Source organism: Mirounga angustirostris, unplaced genomic scaffold, assembly GCF_029215605.1.
Source record: "Mirounga angustirostris isolate CCGP_5_RB_7025 unplaced genomic scaffold, mMirAng1.0.hap1 SCAF_4, whole genome shotgun sequence".
Taxonomy (NCBI): domain Eukaryota; kingdom Metazoa; phylum Chordata; class Mammalia; order Carnivora; family Phocidae; genus Mirounga; species Mirounga angustirostris.
In genome coordinates, this window is record NW_026991712.1 from 65,290,572 (window position 1) to 65,308,773 (window position 18,202).

At 39.9% G+C, this 18,202-nt stretch overlaps 1 protein-coding gene across 4 annotated transcripts in view; it reads left to right on the forward strand.

Moving 5' to 3' along the window:
• Positions 1-14,622, forward strand: part of LOC123860545 (endogenous retrovirus group K member 8 Gag polyprotein-like) — a 131,474-nt gene extending 116,852 nt beyond the window's left edge. For all 4 annotated transcript variants that reach the window (XM_064588269.1, XM_064588270.1, XM_064588267.1 and 1 more), the window contains one exon: positions 11,995-14,622. In XM_064588269.1, the coding sequence (XP_064444339.1) occupies positions 12,231-13,037 (807 nt within the window). In that variant the 5' untranslated portion in view covers positions 11,995-12,230 and the 3' untranslated portion in view covers positions 13,038-14,622. The remainder of the gene's footprint in view (positions 1-11,994) is intronic.
• The last annotated feature ends 3,580 nt before the right edge of the window (positions 14,623-18,202 follow it).

The following is an 18,202-nucleotide window of genomic DNA, read 5'->3' on the forward strand; positions in this document are numbered from 1 at the left end:
GTAATTATAAAAATAATCCTTATTGGACAGTTTTTGGTGTTAGGCATTGCTATATATTTTACATGAACTATCTTAATCTTTAAAACAACTCTCTGGTATAGGTATTGTCTTTATGCTTATTTTATCTTTAAAATACTGCAGCTTAGAAAAGTTACTTTAGCAAGTTGAGAATCCAGAATTCCTTAGACAAGTACAGGAGACTTTGTTCATTTGTTTGTTCGACAGCTAGTCATTGAATAACTGTCATGTCCCAATCTCTCTGCTAGGCCCTGAGGATTCCATGATGTACAAAACAGAAAGAGTCACTACTCTCATGCAGCCTGGGAATCTTATGGGGAAGACAGTCACATCCAGCAGAACAGGGCTCATATATTAATTAGTCTCTTGTCTCTAATTTTGGATTCCTTTCTCCTATACTATAATGGGAGCTATAGATTACCTTCTAGCCTGCTGGTTTGGTCTTAGACAATTCATGTTTTTGTGAAATTGATGAAATTTCATCAAAGCAAATGGCCTCATTTTATGGATTGGTGTTTTATTTGTTTTTTATTTGTTTGTTTTAGCTATAGACCTCTTCTTTCAAACAGAATCTTCCATAGGAGCCCTCTGTAGGCATGAGCAGTTGTCCATGTGACTATGTGTATCTACAGTTACATAAATACATATACACACATATACAGATTAATGTGTGTGTAGGGGAAGAAAAACTGCTTCTACCCTCTTAGGTTCTGTATTTGGAGGCCTTTAAATTAAACTGACAAAAGACAGAGTAGTGAGAGAAAAGACAGATTTTTATTCATTTAAGTATGAATAAATATGAATTTAAGTATGGGGGTTCACAGAAAAATGTGACTCAAAGGGGTGGTTAAAATTTGGGGCTTATTTACCATCTTAATAGGGAAAAGTAAAAGGGAGAGGGGCACTTAGGGAAAACAAATGACTTCTTAAAGGGGAAAGGGTGGGTATCAAAGAGCTCTTAAGGGAAAACAAGTGACTTTTTAGAAAGATAAATGGGCTTTTAGGAAAATAGTTGGGAGATAACAGTTTTTTGACAATGTCTGTTTGGGTGGAAGAGTGACTCTTCCCTGGTTCCTTCTGGGGAGGGGATTTATGACAATTGAGTTCTTTTGAGGGTTTTTTTTGGAAGTTCTGCTTTTAGTCAGAAAAAGCATTTCAGGAAATTTAGATACTTTCAGCTCAAAATAATTTTTATGCCATTGTGGTGTATTCTGGATCCCTTCATGGCATAAATGCTTCCATGATCCATGCCCATATACCATCAGACATAGAGATAAGGATCGGTGAGAGGGCATCTAGAAATGGTATAATTTCTAGGTTTCTTTTCTTGGTCAGGGATTTAGGCCCACTTTGAGCAGAGGTCATCCATCTCCATAGTGTGGGATTCACATGCTTCCATGTGTGGGAGAGCTGGAAAATCCATACTTACCACATTTGTATCAGCTTCCGTTCATTCCATAAAGACTTCTTGATTACTTGTCAGATGCCAGGCATGGTGCTGCAGCTGGGAATATAAGAATGAAAAATATCCTCACTTTTAAGGAGCTCACAGCCTAGTGGGGAGACAGTAATGAAACTCATAATTAAATATTATGTGATAAATACTAGGATAGACAAGGGCCCCATGGTGTTATGGGAACTGGCAGAGAATCCTCAACTCTGCCCAGGATGGGGGAGAGCAATGAGAGAGACCTCACAGAGGAGATGGCTTTTGAACTGACTATAGAAGGATGGATGGAGGATCACCAGGGGGACAAGGACATTGCAGGCAGAGGGAATGTGTACAAAGGCATGGGAGCACACAACCCATGGTGTGTTTGGGAATTGCTGGTGATGCCATGATTAGAGCATAGGTATGTTCCTGAAGTTGGGTGTTAAGGGGATGCAGAGGATAAACCTAGAGGGCTGTCTGAGGCGGGCCAGGAAAGGACCTTAGAATACCCTAGCAAGAGAGTGGAGAGTAGGTTGGAGGGAGAGGGTGCTGTAGTCAAGAGGCCCACCAGCAGAAGTGGAAATTGAGTTGTGAGAATGGATTAAGATTAATCCTACGAACATGCTACATTTTCATGTGGCACTTTCACTATCCACCTGGCTGGGCCAAGGGGAAGGCTGAAAGTTAAATGTTGGAAAAATGCTCTGGAATATCTTCTGTGGCATCTAGCTTTGATTATTGTTACAGCACATGCATAACCAGGAAGGAATTATACATATGTATTTCCCAGTGGCTACTGCTAAGCCAAAGGGAAAGAACATTTGCATTTCTTAAAGAATTGATTGAGATTCTAAAGCTACACTGGAAAGTTAATAGTAAAATGCACAGCTTGAAAGACTGCTTTTTGGCATGAGAGTGCAGACCAGATTGACTCTAACTGTGACACAGTTTTTAATTAAGTGTTTATACAGAGACATTTATAGCCACTCAAGAGGCCTTTTTGGTCCTTTGGGGAGGAGACATGAAGGAGGAGATGTTTATGGTTCTAGCAGAAATTAATATATAAACAGACCTCAATGTGCGTTTAAGAAGAATCAAATAGGAGGAAGCACTTTGTGAGGTGAAATTTGTCACACAAATTAAAACTGAATACAATGGGGGGAAAACTTGGGAAACACATCAGTTAAGTGTTTCACTCTGAAGTGTTTGCTACTGGAAACCAGCATTAATACTGATTAAAAATTAGATAACACTTTCATGTTAATTAGTTCACATTGATTTGAGTTAATAAGCGTTGTTAAGTAAATACCAAATGTTTTCTTAAAACAAGAGAAGTGGAAATTAACTGCCATCAAGTAGATGCCTCCCTATTTCTACTGAGTCAGTAAGCTCCAGCTTGAATCCACAGTGACAGAACAGGCTAGTTAGCAGGGAATTTGGCTAAAACTACTAGACTCAGTTATATTCTTTTTTTTTTTTTTTCAATAGCAGGAGTGAACTATAAGATAGTAGCTAAATTTCCTCCTCCTCACTTCATACCTCCAAGCAAACAGTTCCAGGCTCTGCTACTGCTCTGATTTCTAGCTATGTCTCTCTTAAGCTGGGCTGTGTATGTGAGAGGGGGAATTGTCCAATATTTGTTCTTTCTTCTGTATGTGGCATTTGTATCTAACTAGGAATCACAGTGTTGGCTCAGCTCTTTCCAACTAATATTTGGCTGCCTTTATGAAGACCCAAGGTTAAAAACAAAAACAAAAGGAAAGACGTTATTAAGGAAAGCTGCTTGAACTGGCTAGACCAACTGATGTTTGTAGTTATCACACTGGTGCCCATCTCAGACACAACAAGAAAAATAGACTGTCTTCTAGAAAACGACATCAGAGTGAATTTGTGTGACCACACAGTGCTAATATTCTGGGAAATCAGTAAATATCCACTCCCTTCAAAATTGTGCACTCTGGCTATGGTCCTTCATACTCTTTTCTTTCCAGAAGCCACCTGCCTACCTCTGGAGGACTCTCAAGGGCTTGGAACATTCTTATTTGCCCTAAGTTGCCCTTTTTCTGCCCCAGTGCAGGGAATGGTTAAGACCTGAGAGCCACTGGGAAATAAACACTGTTTTTGTTTCATTCTGTTTTGTTTTCAGTTTTTTACCTCTCAGAAACAAAATTTTTGAGGGTGCACCAGTGTCCTTCATGCCAGTTAAGTGACCAGAGCTCAGCAATGAGACAGTTCACTTCCTGCCTCAAGCATGCAACATTGAAGTGTACACAGAATGAGATAACCAGTGTAAAGAAGCCACAATTTCTCTCTTCTTTCCATTGTCATCTGGGTTAATATATGCCCTTAGACAGCAGGCCCTACATTAAGCTCAGGTGGAACAGCTCAGGGAGGTGCTCACTGGATCTTTAGAGAAAGTTCTGTTCTATTGGAATTGCACTAAGAAATTTCTCTTGCAGGTACACTGGCCTCCCTGCACTTCCTAGGCCTGAGGGCCTGGAATGTTCTTTCCTCTAAGAAGTTGGAACATGCCTTCAAGTGTTTGCTCTACTGAGATCTTCTTATCACTCAGTATAAAACTGCACCCTCCCAGCGCTCCTGTGCTCCTTTAGCCTACTGGACTCTTCTCTTTCCCACAGTATTGTCACTCTCTAACATGTCATATAATTTCCTTATTATACTTGTCCCTCATTATCTGTCTCTTTCTCCTGACTCCTGCCATGAAAGCAGGCATTTCTCCTTCTCCTCTTCCTCCTCCTCCTCTTCCTTCTCCTTCTTCATTTCTTCATCTTCTGCTGCTGCTTCTTTTTTTGTCTACTGATATAGCTCAAGTACCAAGAATAGACAGGCAGGTATGTGAATATTTATCTTGAAAAATTATACGCTTGTGAAATTATCACTCAATCAAGATACAGAACTTTTACTTTGCCCCAGAAAGCTCCCTTATGTACCTTTCCAGTCAACCCAGAGGCAATCAATACTACATTGTCTTGATTATTGTAGCTTTACAAAAAGTTGAAATCAACTAGCGTGAGTCCCCTAACACTGTTCTTTTTCAGTGTTGGATTGACCATTCTACATCATTTATATCTTCATAGACTCAAGCTGTTGTCTACAGAAGAGCCTGTGCAGATTTTGTTTGGGATTGCATTAAATCCATAGACCAGTTTGGAGATAATTGACATCTTACCAATATCAAGTCTTCTAATCCATGTACATGGTATATATTTCTATTGATTTAAGACTTCTTTAATATCTCTCAGCAGCATTTTGTAGTTTCAATGTGAGGTCTCACACAGCCTTTGTTAAATTTATTCCTATTTATTTTATGTTTTTGATGCTATTGTAAATAACCCTTGGTTAATTTCTAATTGTGGCTACTATATAAAAATTATATTTTTGAAGGTTTGAAGGTCAATATAAAAATTCTACTTTATACCTTCCAACTTCAAACTTTTTATACCTTCAAACTTTACTTATTCTAGTAATTTTTGTTGTTTCTTTAGGATTTTCTATGTACACAATCATGTCACCTGTGAATGAAAATAGTTTTACTTCTTCCTTTCCAATATTTGCCTTTTGTTTTTCTTACCTTTTTGTTTTGCTGTACTTACTGCAATGTGTTTTTCCTCAGGTTTGAGATATAATTAACATATAACATTGTATAAGTTTAAGATGTACAAATGTGATGATTTGATACATGTATATAATGTGAAATTATCACAAATGAGGTTAAATAACACATCTATGACCTCATATAATTATAATTTTTTTGCATAGTGAGAACATTTAAGATATATTTTCTTAGTAACTTTCAAGTGTATAGTACAGTATTGTTAACTGTAGTCACTATGCTGAATGTTAGATCCTAGAACATATTCATCTTACAACTGGAAGTTTGTATCCTTTGACCGATATCCCCCCAATTCCCCCACACTTCAGCCTTGGCAACCAACATTCTACTCTCTGTTTCTATGAGTTTGGCTTTTTTTTTTTTAAGATTCTACAGATAAGTGAGGTCATACAGTATTTGTCTTTGTCTGACCTATTTCACTTAGCATAATGCCTTCAAGGTCCATCCATGTTGTCACAAATGGCAGGATTTCCTTCTCTTTTATGGCTGAATAGTATGCTATTATATATAATATATATATAAACATTTATTATATCACATTTTTATGTGTTTTACATATATGTATATCACATTTTCTTTATCCATTCACCTGTCGATGGACACTTAGGTTGTTTCTATGTCCTGGCCATTGTAAATAATGCTGCAATGAACATGGTAGGAGGATGCAGATTTTTCTTGGAGATAGTGATATCATTTGCTTTGAATATGTACCCAGAAGTAGGATTGCTGGATCATATGGTGGCTCTATTTAAAATTTTTGAAGAACCTCTATACTATTTTACATAGTGGCTGCATAGGACCCTTTCAGGATCTCTGGGTACACAGATGGGAGTGTCTCTTGCTGGGACCATGGACCCTCTGGACTGCTGGCGAATCGGCAGACTGTAGCTATGAGGAAGGTGGAGCCATATAGAGGGCCCTCTCTGGATCTCGGAAGTGCAGATAGGAGCATCTCCTGTGAGGCCCCTGTACCAGTGAGAATGTTAGTGGACCTGTAGCTGGGTTGAGCTAGTTAGAGGGCCTTTTCAGAATCTACAGTCTGAGTTTGGCAGGCTTACCTCCAGAGGCTCCTGAGTCATGGCCTAGAGGGCTAGGGCTGGTTCACAGGCCATGTCAGGGTCCACAACCAGGACTGAGGTCTCTATGTCTGTTACCCTACACATGGGTCAGCATGACTCCTCTCTAGTGCCTTGGCATATGGTGTTGATGACAGAACCAAAGCCAAATGGAACTGTAGCTGAGTGCTCAGGGGTGCAGTGCAGTGTCTGAATCTGTAGTCAGGACCTGGTTGGTGAGTCAGTTGCCTAGGTGTGAGGAGAGCCTGCTCTTCTCAGTCTTCGATGGCACTGGGCTTTTATAGTCTCCTATCTGGACCTCAAAGCTCCAACAAAGGCACTTTTGTCCATGGATAGATGCCAAATTATTATTGTTAAGGAGGGTATATTTGAGGGACATCTTTTTTTATTTTTTGCTTTAATCTACATTTTTAAAAAATTGAGGTATAAATGATATATAACATTGTATTAGTTGAGGTGTATAACATAATGATTTAGTATTTATATATATTGTGAATGATCATCACAGTAAGTCTAGTTAACATCCATCACCAGACGTAGTTAACAATTTTTTTCTTATGATAAGAACTTTTAAGATTTGCTCTCTCAGCAAATTTCAAATATGCAAAATTATGCAATACAGTATTATTAACTATAGTAACCGTGCTGTACATTACATCCCTATGACTTATTTATTTTACAGCTGGAGTTTGTATCCTTTGACCCCCTTCACTTATTTTTGCTCCCCCCAACCCCCACACCAAGCCTGGTTCTGGCAACCACCAGTCTGTTCTCTGCATCTGAATTCAGTTTGTTTAAGTGAGATAATGCAGTATTTGTCTGTCTGACTTCTTTGACTTAGCATAATGCCCTCAAGGACCATCCATGTTGTCATAAAAGGCAACATTTCATTCCTTTTTATGGCTAGATAATATTCCATTGTGTGTAGATACACACACACATACATACCTATCTTCTTTATTCATTTATCAATGGACACCTGGGTCATTGTAAATAATGCTGCAATCAGTGAACATGAAGATGCATATATCTTTCTGAGTTAGTGTTTTCATTTTCTTTGGATAAATATTCAGAAGTGCAATTGCTGGATCATATGGTAGTTCTATATTTAATTTTTGGAGGAACCCCCATCCTGTTTTTCATAGTGGCTATAGCAATTTACATTCCCACCAATAGTGCATGAGGGTTCCCTTTTCTCCACATCTTTGCCAACATTTGTTAACTCTTATCTTTTTGATAACAGCCATTCTAATGTGTGTCAAGTGATATCTCATGGTGGTTTTGCATTGCATTTCCCTGATGATTAGTGATGTTGAGCACCTTTTTATATACCTGTTGGCCATCTGTATGTCTTCAGAAAATGTACAGATACAATGCCCATTTTTTTAATCAGATTTTATTTTTAGCTGTTGGGTTGTATGAGTTCTTTATATATTTTGGATATGAACCCCTTTCAGATATATGATTTACAAATATTGTTTCTCATTTGATAGTTTGCCTTTTTGTTTTGTTGGTAGTTTCCTTTGCTGTGCAAAAACTTTTTAGTTTGATGTACTCTCAACTGTTTATTTTTGCTTTTGTTGCTTTTGATTTTGGTGTCAAGCAAAGAACATCTTATTTGACCATTTTTCTCTGTAATGTTGAACAATAGTGGGAAGAGTGGATATTCTTGCTTTATTCTTGAGCTTGTGAACTCTTTCCATTTCCCCAACTGTATGTCCTCCTGAACTAGGATACAAATTGTATTTGGATTCTAAGTGACTAGGTGGCTAATGAAGGTAGAACTCTTTGCTGATGAACCTACAAATTCTTTTTTTCTTTTTTTCATCTATCACCCTGATAAGCGGTATTTTATTTTTTTAATTTTTTTAATTAACATATTATTTGTTTCAGGGGTACAGGTCTGTGATTCATCAGTCTTACACAATTCACAGTGCTTACCATAGTACATACCCTCCCCAGTGTCCATCACCCAGCCACCCCATCCCTTCCACCACCCTCCACTCCAGCAACTCTCAGTTTGTTTCCTGAGATTGAGTCTCTTATAGTTTGTCTCACTCTCTGGTTTCGTCTTGTTTCATTTTTCCCTCCCTTCCCCTATGACCCTCTGTCTTGTTTCTCAAAATTATCATATCAGTGAGATCATATGATACTTTTCATTCTCTGAATGACTTATTTCACTTAGCATAATACCCTCTAGTTCCATCTACATTGTTGCAAATGGCAAGATTTCAGGTTTTTTTTTTTTGATGGCTGCATAATATTCCATTTATATATATACCACATCTTCTTTATCCATTCATCTGTTGATGGACATCTAGGCTCTTTCCATAGTTCAGCTATTGTGGACATTGCTGCTATAAACATTGGGGTGCACATACCCCTTTGGATCCCTACATTTGTATCTTTGGGGTAAATACCCAGTAGTGCAATTGCTGGGTCATAGGGTAGCTCTATTTTCAACTTTTTGAGGAACCTCCATACTGTTTTCCAGAGTGGCTGCACCAGCTTGCATTCCCACCAACAGTGTAGGAGGGTTCCCCTTTCTCCACATCCTCTCCAACATCTGTCATTTCCTGACTTGTTCATTTTAGCCATTCTGACTGGTGTGAGGTGGTATCTCATTGAGGTTTTGATTTGGATTTCCCTGATGCCGAGCAATGGTGAGCACTTTTGCATGTGTCTGTTGGCCATTTGGATGTCTTCTTTGGAAAAATGTCTGTTCATGTCTTCTGCCCATTTCTTGATTGGATTATTTGTTCTTTGGGTGTTGAGTTTGATAAGTTCTTTATAGATTTTGGATACTAGCCCTTTATCTGATATGTCATTTGCTCCTCTCCCATTCTGTCGGTAGTCTTTTGGTTTTGTTGACTGTTTCCTTTGCTGTGCAAAAGCTTTTTGTCTTGATGAAGTCCCGATAGTTCATTTTTGCCCTTGCTTCCTTTGCCTTTGGCGATGTTTCTAGGAAGAAGTTGCTGCAGCTGAGGTCGAAGAGGTTGTTGCCTGTGTTCTCCTCAAGGACTTTGATGGATTCCTGTCTCACATTTAGGTCTTTCAACCATTTGGAGTCTATTTTTGTGTGTGGTGTAAGGAAATGGTCCAGTTTCATTCTTCTGCATGTGGCTGTCCAATTTTCCCAACACTGTTTGTTGAAGAGACTGTCTTTTTTTCCATTGGACATTCTTTCCTGCTTTGTCAAAGATTAGTTGACCATAGAGTTGAGGGTCCATTTCTGGGCTCTCTATTCTGTTCCATTGATCTATGTGTCTGTTTTTGTGCCAGTACCATACTCTTGATGATGACAGCTTTGTAATAGAGCTTGAAGTCCAGAATTGTGATGCCACCAGGTTTGCTTTTCTTTTTCAACATTCCTCTGGCTATACAGGGTCTTTTCTGGTTCCATACAAATTTTAGGATTATTTGTCCCATTTCTTCGAAAAAAGTTGATGGTATTTTGATAGGGATTGCATTAAATGTGTAGATTGCTCTAGGTAGCATAGACATCTTCACAATATTCATTCTTCCAATCCATGAGCATAGAACGTTTTTCCATTTCTTTGTGTCTTCCTCAATTTCTTTCATGAGTATTTTATAGCTTTCTGAGTGTAGATCCTTTGCCTCTTTGATTAGATTTATTCCTAGGTATCTTATGGTTTTGGGTGCAATTGTAAATGGGATCGACTCCTTATTTTCTCTTTCTTCTGTCTTGTTGATGTATAGAAATGCAACTGATTTCTGTGCATTGATTTTATATCCTGCCACTTTACTGAATTCCTGTATGAGTTTTAGCAGTTTTGGGGTGGAGTCTTGGGTTTTCCACATAAAGTATCCTATCATCTGCAAAAAGTGAGAGTGTCACTTCTTCTTTGCCAATTCGGATGCCTTTTATTTCTTTTTGTTGTCTGATTGCTGAGACTAGGACTTCTAGTACTATGTTGAACAACAGTGGTGATAGTGTACATCCCTGCCATGTTCCTGACCTTAGGGGAAAAGCTCTCAGTTTTTTCCCATTGAGTATGATATTCACTGTGGGTTTTTCATAGATGGCTTTTATGATATTGAGGTATGTTCCCTTTATCCCTACACTGTGAAGAGTTTTAACCAAGAGAGGATGCTGTACTTTTTCAAATGCTTTTTCTGCATCTATTGAGAGGATCATATGGTTCTTGTTCTTTCTTTTATTAATGTATTGTATCACATTGATTGATTTGCAGATATTGAACCAACCTTGCAGCCCAGGAATAAATCCTACTTGGTCGTGGTGAATAATCCTTTCAATGTACTATTGGATCCTATTGGCTAGTATTTTGGTGAGAATTTTTGCATCCATGTTCATCAGGGATATTGGTCTGTAGTTCTCCTTTTTGATGGGGTCTTTGTCTGGTTTTGGGATCAAGGTAATGCTGGCCTCATAAAATGAGTTTGGAAGTTTTCTTTCCATTTCTATTCTTTGAAACAGCTTCAGAAGAACAGATATTAATTCTTCTTTAAATGTTTGGTAGAATTCCCCTGGGAAGCCATCTGGCCCTGGGCTTTTGTTTGTTGGGAGATTTTTGATTACAGCTTCAATTTCCTTAGTGGTTATGGGTCTGTTCAGGTTTTCTATTTCTTCCTGGTTCAGTTTTGCTAGTTTATGCTTCTCTAGGAATGCATCCATTTCTTCCAGATTATCTAATTTGCTGGCATATAGTTGCTCATAATTTGTTCTTATAATTGTTTGTATTTCTTTGGTGTTGGTTGTGATCTCTCCTCTTTCATTTATGATTTTACTTATTTGGGTCCTTTCTCTTTTCTTTTTGATAAGTCTGGCCAGGGGTTTATCAATCTTATTAATTCTTTCAAAGAACCAGCTCTTAGTTTCATTGATCTGTTCTACTGTTCTTTTCGTTTCTATTTCATTGATTTCTGCTCTGGTCTTTATTATTTTTCTTTTCCTGCTGGGTTTAGGCTTTATTTGCTTTTCTTTCTCCGGCTCCTTTAGGTATAGCGTTAGGTTGTGTATTTGAGACCTTTCTTGTTTCTTGAGAAAGGCTTGTATTGCTATATACTTTCCTCTTAGGACTGCCTTTGCTGCATCCCAAAGATTTTGAACAGTTGTGTTTTCATTTTCATTTGTTTCCATGAATTTTTTTAATTCATCTTTAATTTTCTGGTTGACCCATTCATTCTTTAGTAGGATGCTCTTTAGCCTCCATGTGTTTGAGTTCTTTCTGACTTTCTTCTTGTGATTGAGTTCTAGTTTCAAAGCACTGTGGTCTGAAAATATGCAGGGAACGATCCCAATCTTTTGGTACCAGCTGAGACCTGATTTGTGACCCAGGATGTGATCTATTCTGGAGATCGTGGGCACTAGAGAAGAATGTGTATTCTGTTGCTTTGGGATGGAATGTTCTGAATATATCTGTGAAGTCCATCTCGTCCAGTGTGTCATTTAAAGCCTTTATTTCCTTTTTGATCTTTTACTTAGATGATCTGTCCATTTCAGTGAGGGGGGTGTTAAAGTCACCTATTGAGATGGTGTAGGCTTGTAGGCCCCTTGCAGGCCAGGGTCATTTGAGGACTGCAGTGAGGTTAAGGTCGGCCAGGCAGGCCTAGGCCAGGAGGAGAAAACGTTCTCTTCCCCTTATCTCATGTTGCAAGTTCTAAATGCCTGGATCAGCAGGAAGTGGCTCTTGCCTAGCTTAAAGTGTATCTTTCTAATCAGAAGTGTTCTTTCTAAAGACAAAGAACATGTTGTCTCCAAAGGAAGGATGGCTAAGAGAATTCTTTATTCTGCAAGCATAAACAGGATGTATTTTGTTCTTATTGCATATCGTGTATATTTCACTTCACAGATGTTGGCTTGATACATTGTTATGTTTATCTGATCTCTGCAAGTATACAGCTACGTGAGTAATAAACGGCAGTATGCAGTTGCAAGTGCTGCCTTTGCTCTGCATCCCCTGTGTCCTGGTGATTTCGTAGACCCTTACCCAGGGACCCCAACGCACTAGACGTTGACAATTGGCACCTGAACAGGGGCCCTGAAGGACGTACAGGAAGGGTGAGTAACTTAATTAAGTACAGGGTGATGGGACAAGAAACTTCTACTCCTTATGTTCGAATGCTGAAGCATTCACTTGCTGTCTATGGTATTACTGTCGCTTCTAATGATATTGAGCTGTGTTTGAAGGTGGTTCGAGAATGGAACCCTTGGTTTCCAGAGGAGGGAACTTTAGACATGGATAATTGGCGGCGAGTTCGACATAATGTCGAGAAGGCAATGAGACAGGGAGAAAAAATTCCCGTGCGGTTTTGGTCTATTTGGTCAATTATTTTTACAGTGCTTAAAGCGATGGAGGATGACCGCACGGTCGAAGACTTCCATAAGGAGATGGCTCCTTCTATACAAGACCTCCCTTTAGATACGGATGAGAAAAGGGCGGTAGAGAAAGATACCTTTAAGCTTACACCATCCCGTGAGCCTAGCGAGTGTGGTAATGAAGAACCAAAACCGAAAGTAAAGTCGGATCCCGAGGTGGAGCATGTATGGAAGGTTTTTCAGCAGGTTATGGCTATGACGGAGGAGTCTAAGAAACCCTCTAGGAAGCCCTCTGCTCCGCCTTTGCCTTCTGTACCAGCTCTTTCTTCTAAAAATCCTTTCCTTTCTGCTGCTTTAGCTGAGCTTGATGCGCTAGAGGATAGCGATGATGAGGCTGGCGCAGCTAATTCTGTCTTTGCTTTTCCTGTTATTAGGCCTCCCCCGGTCCAGGGAATGGCACAAGCACCATATTATGAAGGAATAGGTATAGAAGATATTGGTCGCTTGAAAAAGGCAGTGTCTTTATATGGACCTCAAACACATTATGTTAAGGAGCTAGTTAATGGTCTGGCTTGACATTATAACAGTTTTTCTCCTGAGGACTGGAGGGTCCTCTGTCGGGCTCTTTTAAAGGAGCCTGAATATCTGCAGTGGCAGATGTGGTTTTCTGAACTTTGTATGTATGTACATGTGGTAATAGATACATATTCTCAATTTATATGGGCCACAGCACAAAGTGGCGAAACTGCACAACATGTTATCACCCATCTTTTAGAAACTTTTGCTGTGATGGGTTTACCATCTATTATTAAAACAGATAATGGACCTGCATATAGCAGTAAAAAATTTCAAACTTTCTGTAAACAATATGGTATCATGCATAAAACAGGCATTGAGTATAATCCTCAAGGGCAAGCTATTGTAGAACGTGCACATAATACCTTAAAGTTACAAATTAAAAAATTAAAAAGGAGGATAAAGGATCATATCTTAGCATTCACTCAATCAAATGCACGTTCTATTTTGCAACAAGCTCTGTTCACATTAAATTTCTTGAATCTTCCACAGGGAGATATCCTCTCCCGTGCAGAGAAACAGTTCATAGAGGGAGAGGTCGCTCCCCCTCCATTAAATGAACATATATGGTTTAAACCAACCGCAGATGCAGAATGGCAACCGGGGCTATTACTTTGCAGAGGGAAGGGTTATGCTTATGTCTCCACAGAGGATGGACGGACCTGTTCCTGGCTTCCCTGCGCGATGGATCCAGTCGAGGGCCAATTCGAATGGCACTGTATCCCACCAGACGACAAATGGGGAATCCAGACCAAGATGAACTTCCGTTACAGGCCATGGCACATCTGAATTTGGGAGGACGACGTCGCCGTCGGCAGATATTTGCTACTGCTTTGCCGACTTGGGGGCAAATTAAAAAGCTTAGTGGGGAGGGGCAAAAAATCCTGCAGCGAACGGGGAAGGCTTGTACGCCTGAAAATTTATTTTTGGCTATGTGTGCCTTGCTTACTGTATCAGATGCCGCTACGTTGGCCAATTTACTTCTTAAGCAACTTGAGGGACTAGATCCAAAAGGTATTATTCAGAGTTTGGGGCACACTGCTGGAGGAATGGGACTTGTATTGTTGATTGTTATCTTATGCTTTATGCTGTTGCATTTTTGCTATCTAAAGCCTTCCCAGAATTCTATGGCCATCCTTTGGAGGGCACTTTTATTAAAACAAAAGAAAAAAGAGGGAATTGAGATGGTGTAGGCTTGTAGGCCCCTTGCAGGCCAGGGTCATTTGAGGACTGCAGTGAGGTTAAGGTCGGCCAGGCAGGCCTAGGCCAGGAGGAGAAAACGTTCTCTTCCCCTTATCTCATGTTGCAAGTTCTGGATCAGCAGGAAGTGGCTCTTGCCTAGCTTAAAGTGTATCTTTCTAATCAGAAGTGTTCTTTCTAAAGACAAAGAACATGTTGTCTCCAAAGGAAGGATGGCTAAGAGAATTCTTTATTCTGCAAGCATAAACAGGATGTATTTTGTTCTTATTGCATTTCGTGTATATTTCACTTCACAGATGTTGGCTTGATACATTGTTATGTTTATCTGATCTCTGCAAGTATACAGCTACGTGAGTAATAAACGGCAGTATGCAGTTGCAAGTGCTGCCTTTGCTCTGCATCCCCTGTGTCCTGGTGATTTCGTAGACCCTTACCCAGGGACCCCAACGCACTAGACGTTGACAACCTACTATTATTGTATTGTTGTCAATGTGTTTCTTTGCTTTTGTTATTAATTGCCTTATATAATTGGCTGCTCCCACATTAGCGGCATAGATATTTACAATTGTTAGATCTTCTTGTTGGATAGACCCTTTAAATATGATGTGGTGTCCTTCCTCATCTCTTATTATAGTCTTTGGTTTAAAATCTAATTTGTCTGATATAAGGATTGCCCTCCCAGATTTCTTTTGATGTCCATTAGCATGGTAAATGGTTTTCCACCCCCTCCCTTTCAATCTGGAGGTGTCTTTGTGTCTAAAATGAGCCTCTTGCAGACAGCATATCAATGGGTCTTGTTTTTTATCCAATCTGATAGCCTATGTCTTTTGATTGGGCATTTAGCCCATTTACATTCAGGGTAACTATTGAAAGATATGAATTTAGTGCCATTGTATTGCCTGTAAGGTGATTGTTACTGTATATTGTCTCTGTTCCTTTCTGGTCTATGTTACTTTTAGGCTCTCCCTTTGCTTAGAGGACCCCTTTCAATATTTCTTGTAGGGCTGGTTTGGTGTTCACAAATTCTTTTAGTTTTTGTTTGTCCTGGAAGCTTTTTATCTCTCCTATTTTCAGTAACAGCCTAGCTGGATATAGTATTCTTGGCTGCATATTTTTCTCATTTAGTGCTATGAATATATCATGCCAGTGCTTTCTGGCCTGCCAGGTGTCTGCGGATAGGTCTGCTGCCAATCTAATGTTTCTACCATTGTAGGTTACAGACTTCTTGCCCCAGGCTGCTTTCAGGATTTTCTCTGTGTCTCTGAGACTTGTGAATTTTATTATTAGATGTCAGGGTGTTGACCTATTTTTATTGATTTTGAGGGGGGTTCTCTGTGCCTCCTGGATTTTTGATGCCTTTTTCCTTCCCCAAATTAGGGAAGTTCTCTGCTATAATTTGCTCCAATATACCTTCTGCCCCCCCTCTCTCTTTCTTCTTCTTCTGCAAGCCCAATTATTCTAATGTTTTGCTTTATGGTATCACTTATCTCTCGAATTCTCCCCTCGTGATCCAGTAGTTGTTTATCTCTCATTTTCTCAGCTTCTTTATTCTCCATCATTTGGTTCTCTATATCACTAATTCTCTCTTCTGCCTCATTTATCCTAGCAGTTAGAGCCTCCATTTTTTATTGCACCTCATTAATAGCCATTTTGATTTCGACTTGGTTAGATTTTAGTTCTTTTATATCTCCAGAAAGGGATTCTCTAGTGTCTTTTATGCTTTTTTCAAGCCCAGCTAATATCTTTATAACCGTCATTCTGAACTGTAGTTCCGACATCTTACTAATGTCTGTATTGATTAGGTCCCTGGCAGTCGGTACTGCCTCTTTTCTTTTTTGAGGTGAGGTTTTCCGTCTTGTCATTTTGTCCAGAGGAGAATAGATGAGTGAGAGAATAAAATGCTAACAGGGTAACAACGACCCCAGAAAAATATACACTAAACAAATCAGAAGAGACCCAAACCCCGGGGGGAAAAGAAAGGGAAAAAACAAAACAAAACAATATCATCAGGCTGGTGAATAGAACAGAGCCACATACTAGATTTTGGGTGTATTTTGGTCTGTTAGAAGAAATTGCCTCCCCAAATTTTAAAGAATGAAAAACTTATACACACACACACACACACACATAAGGATAAATACATTGAAGGGATGGAATATGATTGTAAAGATGAAAATTTATTTATTTATTTATTTTTTAAAGATTTTATTTATTTATTTAACAGAGAGAGATACAGCAAGAGAGGGAACACAAGCAGGGGGAGTGGGAGAGGGAGAAGCAGGCTTCCCGCGGAGCAGGGAGCCCGATGTGGGACTCGATCCCAGGACCCTGGGATCATGACCTGAGCCGAAGGCAGACGCTTAACTGACTGAGCCACCCAGGTGCCCGTAAAGATGAAAATTTAAAAAGATCTTAAAAAAGGAATTGATAAGTTGGTTGAGAAAAGAATGAAAAAAATAAAAAAAAAAGAGATATGATCAGGTGGGAGACTAGGACAATGTCATACACTAGATTTAGGGTATATTTTGGTCTGTTAGAGAAACAGTATCCTAAATTTTAAATAAAGTAAATACATATATATATATATATATATATATATACACAAAAAAAATAAGGTTAAATACAATGAAGGGATAAAATATGAAAGTAAAAATGAAAATTAAAAAAGATTTTAAAAAAGGAATTGATAAGATGTTGGTTGAAAAAGGGAAGAAGAAAAATTCAACTAAAAAAATAGAAAAAGAAAAAAAATAAAGAAAATTAAAAAAATTAACTTTTAAAAACTAAAGAATCATGGGGAAAAAGCCATGGATTCTGTGTCCTGTATTCCCCTAGCTCTAGCGTTTTGCCGTTCTCATTGATTGGTAAACTTGGTCTTGGTTGGCTGTTCTTGCTGGTCTTCTGAGTGAGGGGCCTGTTGCTGTGATTGTCAAATGTCTTTGCCAGAGGCGGAATTGCCCCGCCCTTGCTGGGGGCCAGGCTAAGTAATGTGCTCGGGTTTGCTCCTAGGAGCTTTTGTTCCCTACCAGTTTTCCATACAGCTTTGGGGGACAAGAGTGAAAATGGCGGCCTCCCAAACTCCCCCCCTCACCCAGAGGAGCCAAGAACTCGGGGCTCCACTCCTCAGTGAGCCCCCAGAGAAAAGTAGTCAGTCACTCCCATCTCCCCAGTCTCCAGCCACACTCCGTGCTCACCCGGCCTGTGACCTAGCATTTCTATCTCTGGCACCCGACCTCGTGTGGAGTCTCCAAACCCAGCAGATCTCTGCATTGCGCTCCTGCGCCGCTCCTCCCGAGGGAGGAAGGGGAGTCTCCCTGGATCTGCTGCTTGTTGGGTCCCTGCTGGAGGAGCAGTGGCCCGACTGTGCCGTGGATCACGGTTTATGGCAACCCTGAGCTGAGAGCCCACACCTCGGCTCCATCTCTGCAGCCAGCTTCCCCTCTCTGATACCCGGGAGCTCTGCCGCACTCAGGCATCCCCGGTCTTTCTGTGACCCCAAGGGTCCTGAGACCACACTGTCCCACGAGGGTTCCAACCCCACTTAGCCACTGGAGTGACGTCCCTCAGCGGACCCGACTTCTAAAAGTTCCGATTTTGTGCTCCGCTACTCTATCATTTGCCGGTAGCGGCTGACGGAGGTCCCCTCCCGCTGTGGTCTGTCTTCCCGTATATCACCTGGGATTCACTTCTCCACATGTCCTACCTTCCAGAAAGTGATCACTTTTCTGTTCATAGAATTGCTGATATTCTTTTCTTTGATCTCCTGTTCAGTTTTAGGTATTCTGAATGGTTTGATAACCATCCAGCTGAATTCCTGGGACCAGAGGAAATTTAGGTCTCCTACTCCTCTGCCATCTTGCTCCTCCCTACAAATTCTTTCTTTCCTCTAGTATTCACTAACAGGGTAGTGATGATCTGGAGAATGTTCTAGGTGAATTATTCAGGCATTTTTGCATGAAAATACC